This window comes from Pseudophryne corroboree, chromosome 7 (assembly GCF_028390025.1).
Source record: "Pseudophryne corroboree isolate aPseCor3 chromosome 7, aPseCor3.hap2, whole genome shotgun sequence".
In the NCBI taxonomy this organism is placed as follows: domain Eukaryota; kingdom Metazoa; phylum Chordata; class Amphibia; order Anura; family Myobatrachidae; genus Pseudophryne; species Pseudophryne corroboree.
In genome coordinates this window covers 406,820,303-406,840,180 of record NC_086450.1, presented here as the reverse complement: position 1 = coordinate 406,840,180, position 19,878 = coordinate 406,820,303, and the positions used below count along the sequence as shown (strand labels likewise).

At 46.4% G+C, this 19,878-nt stretch overlaps 1 protein-coding gene across 5 annotated transcripts in view; it reads right to left on the bottom strand.

Moving 5' to 3' along the window:
• The window catches only part of IFT140 (intraflagellar transport 140), a 364,909-nt gene that overhangs the window by 202,839 nt on the left and 142,192 nt on the right, over window positions 1–19,878 (bottom strand). For 4 of the 5 annotated variants that reach the window (XM_063934664.1, XM_063934666.1, XM_063934665.1 and 1 more), the window contains 4 exons: window positions 14,628–14,790; window positions 7,591–7,722; window positions 6,015–6,050; window positions 1,737–1,939 (listed from right to left, as the gene is read on the bottom strand). In XM_063934664.1, coding sequence (XP_063790734.1) covers window positions 1,737–1,939; window positions 6,015–6,050; window positions 7,591–7,722; window positions 14,628–14,790 — 534 coding nt within the window. The remainder of the gene's footprint in view (window positions 1–1,736; window positions 1,940–6,014; window positions 6,051–7,590; window positions 7,723–14,627; window positions 14,791–19,878) is intronic. The other variant, XM_063934667.1, reaches the window with a different exon arrangement.

Below are 19,878 nucleotides of genomic sequence, written 5' to 3'. Positions count from 1 at the left end.
TGAACCAACCTATGACCTTTTGTTATAATGCGAAGACGAATTCCTGTGTCCAATGAACAATAAGAATGTAGGGACCATTGTACTGTATTGTGTGTAGTGTATAAAAGGACAAGCCGATCTGGGCCAGCTCTCTACTCTCTTCAACGGTTCTCATTGCTGATAATCGGGAGCTGGATATCCAGAAAGGCGCTTGCGATTGTTTCCCCTGGTGCGTAAGTTCTCTGCAACCATATTGTCTCTTATTTTAATGTTATAAGCCATTCTCTCTCTCTCTCCTTCCCCCCTTTAAATGTAATTGTATCTGTATTGTATTTTATGTGTAGTTATCCGGTTAGGTATTTTATGTTATCTTGGTAGTGTATAACTTGTATTGTATTATTCTTTTGCAATTGAACGTTCATTCATTTCCTTAAAAGGCGTTAGACCCTTAGACCGGTATTTGAGTGTTTATTATATTGCTAAGGGGTTCTCTGAGCGTCACATACGCTCATACAGCTTTTAAACTAACAAGGTTACACTGTGTTGCATTTACACCTTATCACTGCACAAGGTTTACAGTATAAGTACATTGTTTATGGTATAGTTATAGAGGTTTAACACTGAGCGTCAGCGCCGCTTGTGATCTCCTCGTGGTCCCGAGCGTCCGCTACGCTGATAGCGTATCATTACGTTAGTCGGCAGCCTATAGCGTGCTTGCCTGTACGCTCTAAGCCGTGAGCGAACGTGCCGCTCGCGCGTCTCATCCACGGCTAAGCGTTCGTTACGCTACGTGCGTACTCTTACGGTATTCCATACGCCAATTGCGTACTGTGTTCTTTAACCTTTTAGCGTGTTTTATACAGGGTATAGAATAGGCATCGTCACCTCCTAAGGCTGTGGTTGTTTGTCTGGCAATGTAGTCGCTTTGTAGTCGCAATGTAGTCGCTTTCACGGACACACCTGTGACCCTCCAAGAACACGCCCATAAGCCACCTCCCAGTCACTGCCCAGGAACTCCCATCACGTTTCCGCCCCATTTCTGATACCATCTGTTCTGATCACAACAGCACCTCTGTACCAACACTCTGGGTAACACATGCACCGCATGGCCAGTAACTTACCCTGGCTAACCTACTCGTCCGAGGCTATCCCATAAGTTATGAGGATTTATGTTTTGCGTGCCTCAGGAACGCTTATGAAGGGGAATAAGCCCAGTGCATCCTGGGAGGCTCACAAGCTTATTGTTCGGTGTCAGTCCTGGTCTCCACCAGCCATCATGCCTAAGGTTAAGAATTAACCCTGTGCAGACCATGGACCCAGATGTGTTTTCGCCCAAAAACGAGACAATTTTTTGGGTGAAAAAAAACGAGCTATAAAAAATGACCATTAGGCTAAAATCGCGATAACAGCCCATTTTTTCCATCCAAAAAAGTATCACTGGCAATTGGATCCCACCCGATGTGTTTTCATAAATTCTCACACAAGCGTAATTGCAAACAACTGCTCAACTACGTGAATATGCCATTGCATGCGGCTCAGGGTCAAGTCCCTAATATAGACAACAAGTAAATAAAGTACAGGTGGGTCAAAGCAGTGGAAGATTACCCCGTGCACCCCATTACCCTCCAGGTTATCACTTGCTGTGTTATTTGTCTTCTGTATTGTACGGTCTTGTAGTCTGCCCTCTGTGCGATGCTGCAGACCACATATGGCACCATATCAATAATAATAATAATAATAATAATTACACTTCATACCTTTTAATGAGCTTTATTGATTTGAAGGCCTCATCCATGTCTCCTACAGTGAGGTAGAAGCTGAAGTTAAGTAAAGCATCTCGTGTCGCCTTTTCACAATCCTCCAACCCAATGAAGTCCCTCAGGGGCTTCTTTGCCACCATGCTGGGCATCCGCGGTGTGTCTGCTTCCGCTGTGGCGGGTATCTCCTCATCCTCACCTGGCTGTGGAAGTTCAAAGAAGTTAAGTAGTTAGTGGCTTCCTTTACAACAGCTGCCTAAATAAACAGGTGGTAAATTTACTAAGATGGGAGTTCTCTTTAAGATGGGATGTTGCCCTTAACAACCTATCAGATTCCAGGAATTATCTTCTAGAAGGTGCTAGGTAAATGAGAAGTAGAATCTGATTGGTTGCTATGGGCAACATCCCATCTTAAATAGAACTTCTATCTTAGTAAATTTACCTCACTGACCGTTATGCAACACTAGTCACCTTAGTTATCTTATCATGTGAACATATGGTCACATCGCCTGCATGATGCGTGTGGCTGACAGATTACCATGCATCCTCCTATCACCAGGAGAAAACAGAGGCCATATCTTTGGAGTACTAGGCTCTGTGACTCCTGAACTTAGGTCCTTGCACCCCAGCAGTTTACATTTTGGGTATGTCTTTATTGACGCAAAGGTGGCTGGGTAATTGATATCGCATCTATTCTCAAAGAGAGCAATTCCCAGAAAAACAGCTGAAGATTTTGCTTGAAAGCTCTGCCAAAAGCTACTTCAACAAGTACTCTAAAAATTGCGCACAGTAAACCCAAGGAGCCGCACTGTGATACTCTCAATCCCATGGTTTACATTGGATAAATCCTTTGTTGGGAGTTATTTCCTTACCGCCTAATAAGGACATGGCACGATGGGTTTTATATCACATTCTAAAAGAGCATCATAATGTACATCATTTTGTAATACAGGGTAATGATAATGCCCCCAAACTGTATGTAATTCAGTCGGAGCAGTCTGCACTTCTCACTAAGCTCTGAGTGTCACTCCCTCACTGCAAGGCGAAGCTCATGCGCATGCTCTCTACACTAACTGAGCGGTTACCTGAGTGACCACTACTCTAATGTCACCATGGTTGAAGAGGTGACTGGGTGTGGGTGGAGTGAAAGCAGTGAAAAATGGGTTATTGGTTAAATTTGCTAGCAGATACAGGGAGGGGGGGAGATTTATCAAATCTTGGAGAAATAAAGGAGTCTTTGTACTAAGCCTTGGAGAAAGATAAAGTACCAGCCAATCAGATCCTAATTGCCATGCCGCTATGTTTGGAAAATGCCAGTTAGGAGCTGATTGGTTGGTACTTTATCTCTCTCAACTTGATCTCTCTGCAAGATTTGATAAATTCCCCCATTGTATTTATAAATAAAGGACCTGCTATATATATGGATGGAGATCATATTCAGTAAAATAGGCCTGCATTTACAGTAGGATTGAGCATAACTTGGTCACGTGACCGTTTAATTGGAGGGCATGCACCTGTAACTATAACTATTACACACCAGGTAGACTCTGCCACATCTGCATATACATCTAGTAGGAGGCACATAAGCAGCAGCTCTAGCAGACATATGTGCTTACACTGATGATGGTGACACAGTAAACACATAACTTTAGTGTTTTCCTTTTCCAAATAATAATGAAAAATAAAATGGCCCCACCCCTCCACCCCCACAAGACCCCGAAGCACTGTTGGACTAATAAAGTATGGCATTTTAACTATGATTGGAGTCTGTGGAGTGACACTGAATATAGCATCTATATGAGGCCATTGCTTTGACCTATGAAGGGTACCGCAGCAAGGATATACAACACCCTTTGAGGAGTGCCGGGCACACACTAATATATAATATATATATATATATATATATATATATATATATATATATATATATATATACACACATACACACACACACACACTGCTCAAAAAAATAAAGGGAACACTTAAACAACACAATGTAACTCCAAGTCAATCACACTTCTGTGAAATCAAAAAGTCCACTTAGGAAGCAACACTGATTGTCAATCAATTTCACATGCTGTTGTGCAAATGGAATAGACAACAGGTGGAAATTATAGGCAATTAGCAAGACACCCCCAATAAAGGAGTTGTTCTGCAGGTGGTGACCACAGTCCACTTCTCAGCTCCTATGCTTTCTGGCTGATGTTTTGGTCACTTTTTAAAGCTGGCGGTGCTTTCACTCTAGTGGTAGCATGAGACGGAGTCTACAACCCACACAAGTGGCTCAGGTAGTGCAGCTCATCCAGGATGGCACATCAATGCGAGCTGTGGCAAGAAGGTTTGCTGTGTCTGTCAGTGTAGTGTCCAGAGCATGGAGGCGCTACCAGGAGACAGGCCAGTACATCAGGAGACGTGGAGGAGGCCGTAGGAGGGCAACAACCCAGCAGCAGGACCGCTACCTCCGCCTTTGTGCAAGGAGGAACAGGAGGAGCACTGCCAGAGCCCTGCAAAATGACCTCCAGCAAGCCACAAATGTGCATGTGTCTATTCAAACGATTAGAAACAGACTCCATGAGGGTGGTATGAGGGCCCGACGTCCACAGGTGGGGGTTGTGCTTACAGCCCAACACCGTGCAGGACGTTTGGCATTTGCCAGAGAACACCAAGATTGGCAAATTCGCCACTGACGCCCTGTGCTCTTCACAGATGAAATCAGGTTCTCACGGAGCACATGTGACAGACGTGACAGAGTCTGGAGATGCCAAGGAGAATGTTCTGCTGCCTGCAACATCCTCCAGCATGACCGGTTTGGCAGTGGGTCAGTAATGGTGTGGGATGGCATTTCTTTTGGGGGCCGCACAGCCCTCCATGTGCTCGCCAGAGGTAGCCTGACTGCCATTAGGTACCGAGATGAGATCCTCAGACCCCTTGTAAGACCATATGCTGGTGCGGTTGGCCCTGGGTTCCTCCTAATGCAAGACCATGCTAGACGTCATGTGGCTGGAGTGTGTCAGCAGTTCCTGCAAGACGAAGGCATTGATGCTATGGACTGGCCCACGCGTTCCCCAGACCTGAATCCAATTGAGCACATCTGGGACATCATGTCTCGCTCCATCCACCAACGCCACGTTGCACCACAGACTGTCCAGGAGTTGGCGGATGCTTTAGTCCAGGTCTGGGAGGAGATCCCTCAGGAGACCATCCGCCACCTCATCAGGAGCATGCCCAGGCATTGTAGGGAGGTCATACAGGCACGTGGAGGCCACGCACACTACTGAGCCTCATTTTGACTTGTTTTAAGGACATTACATCAAAGTTGGATCAGCCTGTAGTGTGTTTTTCCACTTTAATTTTGAGTGTGACTCCAAATCCAGACCTCCATGGGTTAATAAATTTGATTTTTATTGATAATTTTTGTGTGATTTTGTTGTCAGCACATTCAACTATGTAAAGAACAAAGTATTTAATAAGAATATTTAATTCATTCAGATCTAGGATGTGTTATTTTAGTGTTCCCTTTATTTTTTTGAGCAGTGTGTGTATGTATATATATATATATATATATATATATATATATTCAGAAGTCGCAGTACACATTTTTGTTTCAAAAACTGTGCAGAAAATGGGAAAACAGACTTAGATTCAAGATGGCGCCCATGTTTTGTACATACCCTAAAAGATAGCCTACCTCACCCATACCTTACTGGAGTATTCAGTTTTACCGTTTCCTGCACGGTTTTTGAAACAAAAGGGTGTACTGCGACTTTTGAATTATATATATATATATATATATATATATATATACATACACACACATACATATATATATATATATATATATACACACACACAATGCAGTTTACCCGGCACTCCACCTCGTACACAGCTGGTTCTGGTGCCCTCATAAAACAAATACAAGCAAGCAGGGATGCGGCACTCACGAACACTTGGGAAGAAAATCACAGACACCAATTCTGGTATAATCAACGTTTAAGGATTTTCGTCAGGAGCAATGCTTGCTCCTGACGAAAATCCTTAAAGGATTGAAACGTTGATTATACCAGAATTGGTGTCTGTGATTTTCTTCCCAAGTGTTCGTGAGTGCCGCATCCCTGCTTGCTTTTATATATATATATATATATATATATATATATATATATATATATATATAAAATATCTTATTCCAGGTTTTGTTCTGGAGGTTTAAAAACACCAAACAAAATGATTAGAAAAGATAAAACAAAGCCCACTATGGAAAGATGACATTTATATACTTACAACAGGCTGAAATATACACCCCCTCCTGAATAACAACTGAAGGCAAATGGCAAAAAAAAAAGATAAAGAAAATAAATACATCATGCAAAGCAAAACAAATGAAAACTAGCATAAAGGACAATTACATTTAAAGGACCAAATGAACAGCAAACGTTAGTTCTGGTCCTGGCAAGCCGTGAGTCTCTAACATGCTGACAATACATAAAGTGAATCATTTCTGTCTAGTGAAAGGAGTATATTGTCAAAGTCGAAAAATATTGTAATGCATACATCATGTACTAACCACTCACACATGCCCGCTGCGCGTGCACTTGTTCCGCCGTGCGTGCACATATCCGCAATTTGCGTATGATCGCTCCCGCGTTCCTGCGCGTGGTGTGGGTATTTACGGCGGAGTTTGTGAGCGCATAGAGGGTTATCAGAACATTACATATTTAACCCAAATAGTGCATTTTGTACACATAGCTCCCCTGCACCACATCAACAAGTATCAACAGTTTAAATGATTCCAGGACTAGGGGATTCACCTTTGCATGATAGGAAGGGACAGACAAAGGTTATAGGGTGATGTCTAGTATCCAGCTGTAGGGTATTTTAAGGGTAACATTCCGGTGTTGGTTAGAGAAAGATTGCATGTTCCTGCGTATAGTTATGTGCAGAAGTAGAATATAGATATAAACTGTATTTACTGTATATTATGTATGCGGCGGGAATCCAGAGGATAACACCCACAAGAGCAGTTGGGAAAGACATCGCCCACCTTTTCAAATCAACCTATGACCTCTCCTGTAATGTAAAGATGCATCTCTGTGTCCAATAGACAAAGGGATTACAGTAACCATTGTATTGTATATGGAAGTTGTGTATAAAAAGCCTGTTGTTGCCTGGCCTGTCACAAGACTCTGAACGCTATCTACCTGATGAGCGGAGGACTGGTCCAGGTTGCGCAAGCGAATATTCTCACGTATGTACATTGACTGTAGCCATTATTCTGTTGTAGATTTATCTTGTTAGCCTTGTAGTGTATAATTTGTACTGTTATCCCCTTTCAATTAATCCACTGTGGTGTTAGAACCCAGCGGTTAACTACAAATCGGTGTTGTGTCCTCATTTCCCTGCTAGGGTTTAAAGTGTATTTAACTGTATAAGGTTTAAGAGTGTATTGATAAGGTGTGTACGCATAGCAGGTACTTTATACCGTCAGCGCTGCGTAAGGTTTAAGGTGTAACATCATTACAGTGCTTTGCGGCACATGGTTTAGAGTGTAAGAATAACATTGCATTGCATTACGAATAAGGTTTAAAGTTTATTAAAAGTGCGCGCGCGCGCTGTGCGTACTCTGTACACCCAGCGCGGCGTGTGTACGCCAAGTACGTACAACGTACGGGACTCTGTACGCAAATAACGTACAAAGTGCGTAGCGTGTGTAATAAGTCTAGCGGCCGCAGCGGCTCAATGGTAAAAGTGTGTTTAAAGGTATAGCTTTATGGTTTAAGATAATATCGATATTATCAATATACAGTAACAAGTGATGCCCAGTTATCTTCTTTTCGGGCTAATCAGACGGCTCACTCACCCTCTTAGTGAAGTAATAGTGCGGGACCTCAATGCCGAGAAGTGACTGAAAAGGAGCAGGCCTGGGATAGCTTTCCTGCAGTAAGAGACCATATTCCGGGGTGCTGAAAAATGACATGACCAGCACATCATCCTGTAAGTACAAGAAAACATGCTTAAGTGCCCTTATCCAATCCAATCTCACAGAAATCAACTCAGTCATGTTCACACAGGATAACAGCAACTTTAGGTACATAAATATAATAAAGAATATAAATCAGTCAAGTCAAAGCCATCATGAGGTAATCAAACATGGCTGACACTTGAAAGTAGGCTTACACAAAAGCAGATAAAAAAATAAGAATTTACTCACCGGTAATTCTATTTCTCGTAGTCCGTAGTGGATGCTGGGGACTCCGTCAGGACCATGGGGAATAGCGGCTCCGCAGGAGACAGGGCACAAAATTTAAAAGTTTGACCACTAGGTGGTGTGTACTGGCTCCTCCCCCCATGACCCTCCTCCAAGCCTCAGTTAGGATACTGTGCCCGGACGAGCGTACACAATAAGGAAGGATTTTGAATCCCGGGTAAGACTCATACCAGCCACACCAATCACACCGTACAACTTGTGATCTGAACCCAGTTAACAGTATGATAACGTAGGAGCCTCTGAAAAGATGGCTCACAACAATAAACAACCCGATTTTTTTGTAACAATAACTATGTACAAGTATTGCAGACAATCCGCACTTGGGATGGGCGCCCAGCATCCACTACGGACTACGAGAAATAGAATTACCGGTGAGTAAATTCTTATTTTCTCTGACGTCCTAGTGGATGCTGGGGACTCCGTCAGGACCATGGGGATTATACCAAAGCTCCCAAACGGGCGGGAGAGTGCGGATGACTCTGCAGCACCGAATGAGAGAACTCCAGGTCCTCCTTAGCCAGGGTATCAAATTTGTAGAATTTTACAAACGTGTTCTCCCCTGACCACGTAGCTGCTCGGCAGAGTTGTAATGCCGAGACCCCTCGGGCAGCCGCCCAAGATGAGCCCACCTTCCTTGTGGAGTGGGCATTGACAGATTTAGGCTGTGGCAGGCCTGCCACAGAATGTGCCAGTTGAATTGTGCTACAAATCCAACGAGCAATCGTCTGCTTAGAAGCAGGAGCACCCAGCTTGTTGGGTGCATACAGTATAAACAGCGAGTCAGATTTTCTGACTCCAGCCGTCCTTGAAATATATATTTTCAATGCTCTGACAACGTCCAGCAACTTGGAATCCTCCAAATCGCTAGTAGCCGCAGGCACCACAATAGGCTGGTTCAGGTGAAACGCTGATACCACCTTAGGCAGAAAATGAGGACGCGTCCTCAATTCTGCCCTGTCCGAATGGAAAATCAGATATGGGCTTTTATACGATAAAGCCGCCAATTCCGACACTCTCCTGGCTGAAGCCAGGGCCAGTAGCATGGTTACTTTCCATGTAAGATATTTCAAATCTACCGATTTGAGTGGCTCAAACCAATGGGATTTGAGAAAATCCAAAACTACATTGAGATCCCACGGTGCCACTGGGGGCACAACCGGGGGCTGTATATGTAGTACTCCTTTTACAAAAGTCTGGACTTCAGGAACTGAAGCCAATTCTTTCTGGAAGAAAATCGACAGGGCCGAAATTTGAACCTTAATGGACCCTAATTTGAGGCCCATAGATAATCCTGTTTGCAGGAAATGTAGGAATCGACCCAGTTGAAATTCCTCTGTCGGGGCCTTCCTGGCCTCACACCATGCAACATATTTTCTCCAAATGCGGTGATAATGTTGTGCAGTCACCTCCTTCCTGGCTTTGACCAGGGTAGGGATGACCTCTTCCGGAATGCCTTTTTCCCTTAGGATCCGGCGTTCAACCGCCATGCCGTCAAACGCAGCCGCGGTAAGTCTTGGAATAGACACGGTCTCTGCTGAAGCAGATCCCTTCTTAGAGGTAGAGGCCACGGATCTTCCGGGTACCAAGTCCTTCTTGGCCAGTCCGGAGCCACTAGTATCGTTCTTACTCCCCTTTGCCGTATAATTCTCAGTACCTTGGGTATGAGAGGCAGAGGAGGGAACACATACACTGACTGGTACACTTATGGTGTTACCAGAGCGTCCACAGCTATTGCCTGAGGGTCTCTTGACCTGGCGCAATACCTGTCCAGTTTTTTGTTGAGGCGGGACGCCATCATGTCCACCATTGGTCTTTCCCAATGGACTACAATCATGTGGTGAACACTGCTGACAGTGCTATCACATGATTTTCCGCCCAGCGAAGAATCCTTGCAGCTTCTGCCATTGCCCTCCTGCTTCTTGTGCCGCCCTGTCTGTTTACGTGGGCGACTGCCGTGATGTTGTCCGACTGGATCAACACCGGCTGACCCTGAAGCAGAGGTTTTGCCAGGCTTAGAGCATTGTAGATTGCTCTTAGTTCCAGTATATTTATGTGAAGAGACGTTTCCAGGCTTGACCACACGCCCTGGAAGTTTCTTCCTTGTGTGACCGCTCCCCAGCCTCTCAGGCTGGCATCCGTGGTCACTAGGACCCAGTTCTGTATGCCGAATCTGCGGCCCTCTAACAGATGAGCACTCTGCAACCACCATAGCAGAGAGACCCTTGTCCTTGTCGACAATTTTATCCGCTGATGCATCTGCAGATGCGATCCGGACCATTTGTCTAGCAGATCCCACTGAAAAATTCGTGCATGGAATCTGCCGAATGGAATCGCTTCGTAAGAAGCCACCATTTTTCCCAGGACTCTTGTGCATTGATGCACAGACACTGTCCCTGGTTTTAGGAGGTTCCTGACGAGTTCGGATAACTCCCTGGCTTTCTCCTCCGGAAGAAATACCTTTTTCTGAACAGTGTCCAGAATCATCCCTAGGAACAGCAGACGTGTCGTCGGGATCAGTTGGGATTTTGGAAAATTCAGATTCCACCCGTGCTGTTGGAGCACTACTTGAGTTAGTGCTACTCCGACCTCCAGCTGTTCTCTGGATCTTGCCCTTATCAGGAGATCGTCCAAGTAAGGGATAATTAATACGCCTTCTCTTCGAAGAAGGATCATCATTTCGGCCATTACCTTGGTAAAGCCCCTGGGTGCCGTGGACAATCCAAACGGCAGCGTCTGAAACTGATAATGACAGTTTTGTACCACGAACCTGAGGTACCCTTGGTGTGAAGGGCAAATTGGGACATGAAGGTAAGCATCCTTGATGTCCAAGGACACCATAAAATCCCCTTCTTCCAGATTCGCTATCACTGCTCTGAGTGACTCCATCTTGAACTTGAATCTTTGTATGTACAGGTTCAGAGATTTCAGATTTAGAATAGGTCTTACCGAGCCGTCCGGCTTCGGAACCACAAATAGCGTGGAGTAATACCCCTTTCCCTGTTGTAGAAGGGGTACCTTGATTATCACCTGCTGAGAATACAGCTTGTGAATGGCTTCCAATACCGTCGCCCTGTCTGAGGGAGACGTTGGCAAAGCAGATTTTAGGAACCGGCGAGGGGGAGACTTCTCGAATTCCAACCTGTAACCCTGAGATACTACCTGCAGGATCCAGGGGTCCACCTGCGAGTGAGCCCACTGTGCGCTGAAATTCTTGAGGCGACCCCCCACCGCCCCTGAGTCCGCTTGTAAGGTCCCAGCGTCATGCTGAGGCCTTTGCAGAAGCCGGGGAGGACTTCTGCTCCTGGGAAGGGGCTGCTTGCTGCAGTCTCTTACCCTTTCCTTTGCCTCGGGGCAAATATGAATGTCCTTTTGCTCGCTTGTTCTTATAGGAACGAAAGGACTGCGGCTGAAAAGACTGCGTCTTTTTCTGCTGGGAGGGGACTTGAGGTAAAAAGGTGGACTTCCCGGCTGTTGCCGTGGCTACCAAATCCGATAGACCGACCCCAAATAATTCCTCCCCTTTATACGGCAATACTTCCATATGACGTTTGGAATCCGCATCGCCTGACCACTGTCGTGTCCATAGACTTCTTCTGGCAGATATGGACATCGCACTTACTCTTGATGCAAGAGTGCAGATATCCCTCTGTGCATCTCGCATATAAAGGAATGCATCCTTTAAATGCTCTATAGTCAATAAAATACTGTCCCTATCCAGGGTATCAATATTTTCAGTCAGGGAATCCGACCAAGCCACCCCAGCACTGCACATCCAGGCTGAGGCGATTGCTGGTCGCAGTATAACACCAGTATGTGTGTATATACTTTTTAGAGTATTTTCCAGCCTCCTATCAGCTGGATCCTTGAGGGCGGCCGTATCAGGAGACGGTAACGCCACTTGTTTGGATAAACGTGTGAGCGCCTTGTCCACCCTAGGGGGTGTTTCCCAGCGCGCCCTAACCTCTGGCGGGAAAGGGTATAACGCCAATAACTTCTTTGAAATTAGCAGTTTTTTATCAGGGGTAACCCACGCTTCATCACACACGTCATTCAATTCCTCTGATTCAGGAAAAACTACAGGTAATTTTTTCAGACCCCACATAATACCCCTTTTTGTGGTACCAGTATCAGAGATATGCAAAGCCTCCTTCATTGCCGTGTTCATATAACGTGTGGCCCTACTGGAAAATACGTTCGTTTCTTCACCGTCGACACTAGATTCGGTGTCCGTGTCTGGGTCTGTGTCGACCGACTGAGGCAAAGGGCGTTTTACAGCCCCTGACGGTGTTTGAGACGCCTGTACAGGTACTAACTGGTTTGCCGGTCGTCTCATGTCGTCAACCGACTTTTGCAGCGTGCTGACATTATCACGTAATTCCATAAACAAAGCCATCCATTCCGGTGTCCACTCCCTAGGGGGTGACATCACCATTACCGGCAATTGCTCCGCCTCCACACCAACATCGTCCTCATACATGTCGACACACACGTACCGACACACAGCAGACACACAGGGAATGCTCTGATAGAAGACAGGACCCCACTAGCCCTTTGGGGAGACAGAGGGAGAGTTTGCCAGCACACACCAAAGCGCTATAATTATATAGGAACAACCTTATATAAGTGTTGTTTCCTTATAGCTGCTTAAATATATATAATATCGCCAAAAAATGCCCCCCCTCTCTGTTTTTTACCCTGTTTCTGTAGTGCAGTGCAGGGGAGAGCCTGGGAGCCTTCCTAGCAGCGGAGCTGTGTAGGAAAATGGCGCTGTGTGCTGAGGAGATAGGCCCCGCCCCCTATTCCGGCGGGCTCTTCTCCCGGTTTTTCTGAGACCTGGCAGGGGTGAAATACATCCATATAGCCTCATGGACTATATGTGATGTATTCTTTTTAGCCAGAAAGGTATTAACATTGCTGCCCAGGGCGCCCCCCCCAGCGCCCTGCACCCTCAGTGACCGCCGGTGTGAAGTGTGCCTGAGCGCAATGGCGCACAGCTGCAGTGCTGTGCGCTACCTCATGAAGACTGAAAAGCCTTCAGCCGCCGGTTTCTGGACCTCTTCTTACTTCGGCATCTGTAAGGGGGTCGGCGGCGCGGCTCCGGTGACCCATCCAGGCTGTACCTGTGATCGTCCCTCTGGAGCTAGTGTCCAGTAGCCTAAGAAGCAAATCCATCCTGCACGCAGGTGAGTTCACTTCTTCTCCCCTAGGTCCCTCGTTGCAGTGAGCCTGTTGCCAGCAGGACTCACTGAAAATAATAAAACTATCAAAACTTTTACTCTAAGCAGCTCTTTATGAGAGCCACCTAGATTTCACCCTGCTCGGACGGGCACAAAAACCTAACTGAGGCTTGGAGGAGGGTCATGGGGGAGGAGCCAGTACACACCACCTAGTGGTCAAACTTTTAAATTTTGTGCCCTGTCTCCTGCGGAGCCGCTATTCCCCATGGTCCTGACGGAGTCCCCAGCATCCACTAGGACGTCAGAGAAATGTATTTGAAATATTATGTTCCTTCTGGCACCCTTTTCATGGTTATCAATGTTGTTTATATTGTATTTTATAAATCAATTAAAACTTCATTAAAGTGCAAACCATTGTCCAAACTCAGTGGAGTCAGCCATTTTGTGGACTGAACCAGTATGCATGAGAACATTACCATGACATTTTGAAGGAACTAGTGGTATCACTAAGTCATGAGGAACAGACTCAGTTCCTAGGGACTGACAGACTGACTAGTCATCCCACAATGGATTTTTCCTAAGTGCCCAGGGAGTACTGCAGTAATATTGGTGAACCAAAGAGATAGTTACTAAGGGGTATACTTACTAAAGTGCTGGTTTATAGAAGTGGAGATGTTGCCCACGGCAACCAATTATGGCCCTCATTCCGAGTTGTTCGCTCGCTAGCTGCTTTTAGCAGCATTGCACACGCTAAGCCGCCGCCCTCTGGGAGTGTATCTTAGCTTAGCAGAATTGCGAACGAAAGATTCGCAAAATTGCGAATAGAAATTTCTTAGCAGTTTCTGAGTAGCTCGACACTTACTCTGCCACTGCGATCAGTTCAGTCAGTTTCGATCCTGGTTTGACGTCACAAACACACCCAGCGTTCGCCCAGGCACTCCCCCGTTTCTCCAGCCACTCCCGCGTTTTTCCCAGAAACGGCAGCGTTTTTTCACACACACCCATAAAACGGCCAGTTTCCGCCCAGAAACACCCACTTCCTGTCAATCACACTCCGTTCACCAGAACGAAGAAAAATCCTCGTAATGCCGTGAGTAAAATACCTAACTGTTGAGTAAAATAACTAAGCGCATGCGCTCTGCGAACATTGCGCATGCGCAGTAAGCGACTAATCGCAATATAGAGAAAATCGGCAACGAGCGAACAACTCGGAATGAGGGCCTATATTCTTTCTAGCTATAATCTTCTAGAAGGTGGTAAATAAATGATAAATAGAATCTAATTGTTTGTGATGGGCAACATCTCCACTTTTATAAACCTGCACTTTAGTAAATATACCGCTAACAGTGCATTGTATATATACAATAGGCTTAACAGGTTTCTTTCTTCAGTTTACAGGTAGATATGCACAACATTTTCCTGTGACTTGTTATAGCATCGCCCGTTCTGTACCTTTCCATCATTTATCTCCATGAGCTGGTTGTGCTTTGGTGATGGGTGCACTGACTGTACGACGGCCAGCACTGCCTCGCATGCTAGCAGCCGTGGTTCACTTTGGTCCCAGAAGTGGCTGATAGGGATGCGATCCAGAAGTTTCGAATTCTCTGGGAGGTTTCTGTAGACAGATAATGGTCGGTTTATCTCATTGGTTTTCTAACTACTATACACCATAATAATTAAATTTTCTGGAAGCACCTGGCACCTTCAATTCCAGCCATGCTTTCCACGCACAGGAACTAGGAATTGAGCTGTCTAGGTGTTAATACCCAGTCTTGATGTAGTACTGTGTTACCAAATGAAAGTGCAACAGAATATGATGGTGCCCTATAATGTATAAAAATTGATAATTATGCATTTGTAGGCAAGAAAAAGAAAAAAATGCAAATAATTATATTATGAGCAGAAAAATAAGATTTTACTCACCGGTAAATCTATTTCTCGTAGTCCGTAGTGGATGCTGGGAACTCCGTAAGGGCCATGGGGAATAGACGGGCTCCGCAGGAGACTGGGCACTCTAAAAGAAAGATTAGGTACTATCTGGTGTGCACTGGCGCCTCCCTCTATGCCCCTCCTCCAGACCTCAGTTAGGATACTGTGCCCGGAAGAGCTGACACAATAAGGAAGGATTTTGAATCCCGGGTAAGACTCATACCAGCCACACCAATCACACCGTATAACTCGTGATACTATACCCAGTTAACAGTATGAAATATAACTGAGCCTCTCAACAGATGGCTCAACAATAACCCTTTAGTTAGGCAATAACTATATACAAGTATTGCAGACAATCCGCACTTGGGACGGGCGCCCAGCATCCACTACGGACTACGAGAAATAGATTTACCGGTGAGTAAAATCTTATTTTCTCTGACGTCCTAGTGGATGCTGGGAACTCCGTAAGGACCATGGGGATTATACCAAAGCTCCCAAACGGGCGGGAGAGTGCGGATGACTCTGCAGCACCGAATGAGAGAACTCAAGGTCCTCCTCAGCCAGGGTATCAAATTTGTAGAATTTAGCAAACGTGTTTGCCCCTGACCAAGTTGCAGCTCGGCAAAGTTGTAAAGCCGAGACCCCTCGGGTAGCCGCCCAAGATGAGCCCACTTTCCTTGTGGAATGGGCTGTTACTGATTTAGGATGCGGCAATCCAGCCGCAGAATGCTCCAGCTGAATTGTGCTACAAATTCAGCGAGCAATAGTCTGCTTAGAAGCAGGAGCACCTATTTTGTTGGGTGCCTACAGGATAAAAGAAACTAGTCCGTTTTCCTGACTCCAGCCGTCCTGGAAATATAAATTTTTAAGGCCCTGACTACGTCCAGTAACTTGGAATCCTCCAAGTCCCTAGTAGCCGCAGGCACTACAATAGGTTGGTTCAAGTGAAAAGCTGATACCACCTTAGGGAGAAACTGGGGACGAGTCCTCAATTCTGCCCTATCCATATGGAAAATCAGATAAGGGCTTTTACATGACAAAGCCGCCAATTCTGACACACGCCTGGCAGAAGCCAAGGCCAATAACATGACCACTTTCCACGTGAGATATTTCAAATCCACAGTTTTAAGTGGCTCAAACCAATGTGATTTTAAGAAACTCAACACCACGTTGAGATCCCAAGGTGCCACAGAAGGCACAAAAAAGGGGCTGAATATGTAGCACTCCCTTTACAAATGTCTGAACTCCAGGCAGTGAAGCCAGTTCTTTCTGGAAGAAAATCGACAGAGCCGAAATCTGGACCTTAATGGAACCCAATTTTAGGCCCATAGTCACTCCTGACTGTAGGAAGTGCAGAAAACGACCCAGCTGAAATTTCTCTGTTGGGGCCTTCCTGGCCTCACACCACGCAACATATTTTCGCCAAATACGGTGATAATGGTTTGCGGTTACTTCTTTCCTGACTTTTATCAGCGTAGGAATGACTTCCTCCGGAATGCCCTTTTGCTTTAGGATCCGGAATTCAACCGCCATGCCGTCCAACGCAGCCGCGGTAAGTCTTGGAACAGACAGGGCCCCTGCTGTAGCAGATCCTGTCTGAGCGGTAGAGGCCATGGGTCCTATTATTTCTTGAAGTTCTGGGTACCAAGCTCTTCTTGGCCCATCCGGAACCACGAGTATCGTTCTTACTCCTCGTTTTCTTATTATTCTCAGTACCTTTGGTATGAGAGGCAGAGGAGGGAATACATAAACCGACTGGTACACCCACGGTGTCACTAGACCGTCCACAGCTATTGCCTGAGGGTCCCTTGACCTGGCGCAATATCTAGTTTTTTGTTTAGGCGGGACGCCATCATGTCCACCTGTGGCCTTTCCCAACGGTTTACCAACAGTTGGAAGACTTCTGGATGAAGTCCCCACTCTCCCGGGTGTCGGTCGTGTCTGCTGAGGAAGTCTGCTTCCCAGTTGTCCACTCCCGGAATGAACACTGCTGACAGTGCTAAGACGTGATTTTCCGCCCATCGGAGAATCCTTGTGGCTTCTGCCATCGTCATCCTGCTTCTCGTGCCGCCCTGTCGGTTTACATGGGCGACTGCCGTGATGTTGTCTGATTGGATCAGTACCGGCTGGTTTTGAAGCAGAGGCCTTGCCAGACTTAGGGCATTGTAAATGGCCCTCAGTTCCAGAATATTTATGTGTAGGGACGACTCCTGACTTGACCAAAGTCCTTGGAAATTTCTTCCCTGTGTGACTGCCCCCCAGCCTCGAAGGCTGGCATCCGTGGTTACCAGGACCCAGTCCTGTATGCCGAATCTGCGGCCCTCTTGAAGATGAGCACTCTGCAACCACCACAGTAGAGATACCCTGGTCCTTGGAGACAGGGTTATCAGCCGATGCATCTGAAGATGCGATTCCGACCACTTGTCCAAGAGGTCCTACTGAAAGGTTCTTGCATGGAACCTGCCGAATGGAATTTTGCTTCGTAAGAAGCTACCATTTTTCCCAGGACTCGTGTGCAGTGATGCACCGATACCTGTTTTGGTTTCAGGAGGTCTCTGACTAGAGATGACAGCTCCTTGGCTTTCTCCTGCGGGAGAAACACTTTTTTCTGTTCTGTGTCCAGAACCATCCCCAGAAACAGCAGGCGTGTGGTAGGAACCAGCTGTGACTTTGGAATGTATAGAATCCATCCGTGCTGATGTAGCACTTCCCGAGATAGTGCTACTCCGACCAACAACTGCTCCATGGACCTCGCCTTTATAAGGAGATCGTCCAAGTACGGGATAATTAAAAAGTCCCTTTTTTCGAAGGAGTATCATCATTTCTGCCATAACCTTGGTAAAGACCCTCGGTGCCGTGGACAGTCCAAACGGCAGTGTTTGGAATTGGTAATGGCAATCCTGTACCACAAATCTGAGGTACTCCTGGTGAGGATGGTAAATGGGGACATGTAGGTAAGCATCCTTGATGTCCAGGGATACCATGTAATCCCCCTCCTCCAGGCTTGCAATAACCGCCCTGAGCGATTCCATCTTGAACTTGAATTTTTTTATGTATGTGTTCAAGGACTTCAAATTTAAAATGGGTCTCACCGAACCATCCGGTTTCGGTACCACAAACAGTGTGGAATAGTAACCCCGTCCTTGTTGAAGTAGGGGCACCTTGACTATCACCTGCTGGGAATACAGCTTGTGAATTGCCTCTAGCACAGCCTCCCTGCCTGAGGGAGTTGTCGGAAAGGCAGATTTGAGGAAACGGCGGGGGGGAGACGCCTCGAATTCCAGCCTGTACCCCTGAGATACTACTTGAAGGATCCAGGGATCCACCTGTGAGCGAGCCCACTGATCGCTGAAATTTTTGAGGCGGCCCCCCACCGTACCTGGCTACGCCTGTGGAGCCCCCGCGTCATGCGGTGGACTCAGAGGAAGCGGGGGAAGAATTTTGATTCTGGGAACTGGCTGACTGGTGCAGCTTTTTCCCTCTTCCCTCGTCTCTGTGCAGAAAGGAAGCGCCTTTGACCCGCTTGCTTTTCTGAAGCCGAAAGGACTGTACCTGATAATACAGTGCTTTCTTAGGCTGTGAGGAAACATGAGGTAAAAAATTTTCTTCCCAGCTGTTGCTGTGGATACGAGGTCCCAGAGACCATCCCCAAACAATTCCTCACCCTTATAAGGCTCTATGTGCCATTTAAAGTCAGCATCACCTGTCCAGTGTCGGGTCTTTAATACCCTCCTGACAGAATGGACATTGCATTAATTCTGGATGCCAGCCGGCAAAATATCCCTCTGTGCATCCCTCATATATAAGACGACGTCTTATGTTCGCAAAATAGTATCCCTGTTTGACAGGGTTACAGACCACGCTGCAGCAGCACTATCTGCAGGTCTCAGTCTAGTACCTGAGTGTGTAAATACAGACTTCAGGATAGCCTCCTGCTTTTTATCAGCAGGTACCTTCAAAGTGGCCGTATCCTAAGACGGCAGTGCCACCTTTTTTGACAAACGTGTGAGCGCCTTATCCACCCTAGGGGATATCTCCCAGCGTAACTTATCCTCTGGCGGGAAAAGGTACGCCATCAGTAACTTTTTAGAAATTATCAGTTTCTTATCGGGGGAACCCACGCTTTTTCACACTTCATTCACTCATTGGATGGGGGAACAAAACACTGCCTGCTTTTTCTCCCCAAACATAAAACCCTTTTTTAGTGGTACTTGGGTTAATGTCAGAAATGTGTAACACATTTTTTATTGCCGGGATCATGTAACGGATGTTCCTAGTGGATTGTGTATATGTCTCAACCTCGTTGACACTGGAGTCAGACTCCGTGTCGACATCTGTGTCTGCCATCTGAGGGAGCGGGCGTTTTTGAGCCCCTGATGGCCTTTGAGACGCCTGGGCAGGCGCGGGCTGAGAAGCCGGCTGTCCTATAGCTGTTACGTCATCCAGCCTTTTATGTAAGGAGTTGACACTGTCGGTTAATACCTTCCACCTATCCATCCACTCTGGTGTCGGCCCACAGGGGGCGACATCCCATTTATCGGCATCTGCTCCGCCTCCACATAAACCTCCTCATCAAACATGTCGACACAGCCGTACCGACACACCGCACACACACAGGGAATGCTCTGACTGAGGACAGGACCCCACACAGCCCTTTGGGGAGACAGAGAGAGAGTATGCCAGCACACACCAGAGCGCTATATAATGTAGGGATAAACACTATCACTGAGTGAATTTTCCCCAATAGCTGCTTGTATAAACAATATTGAGC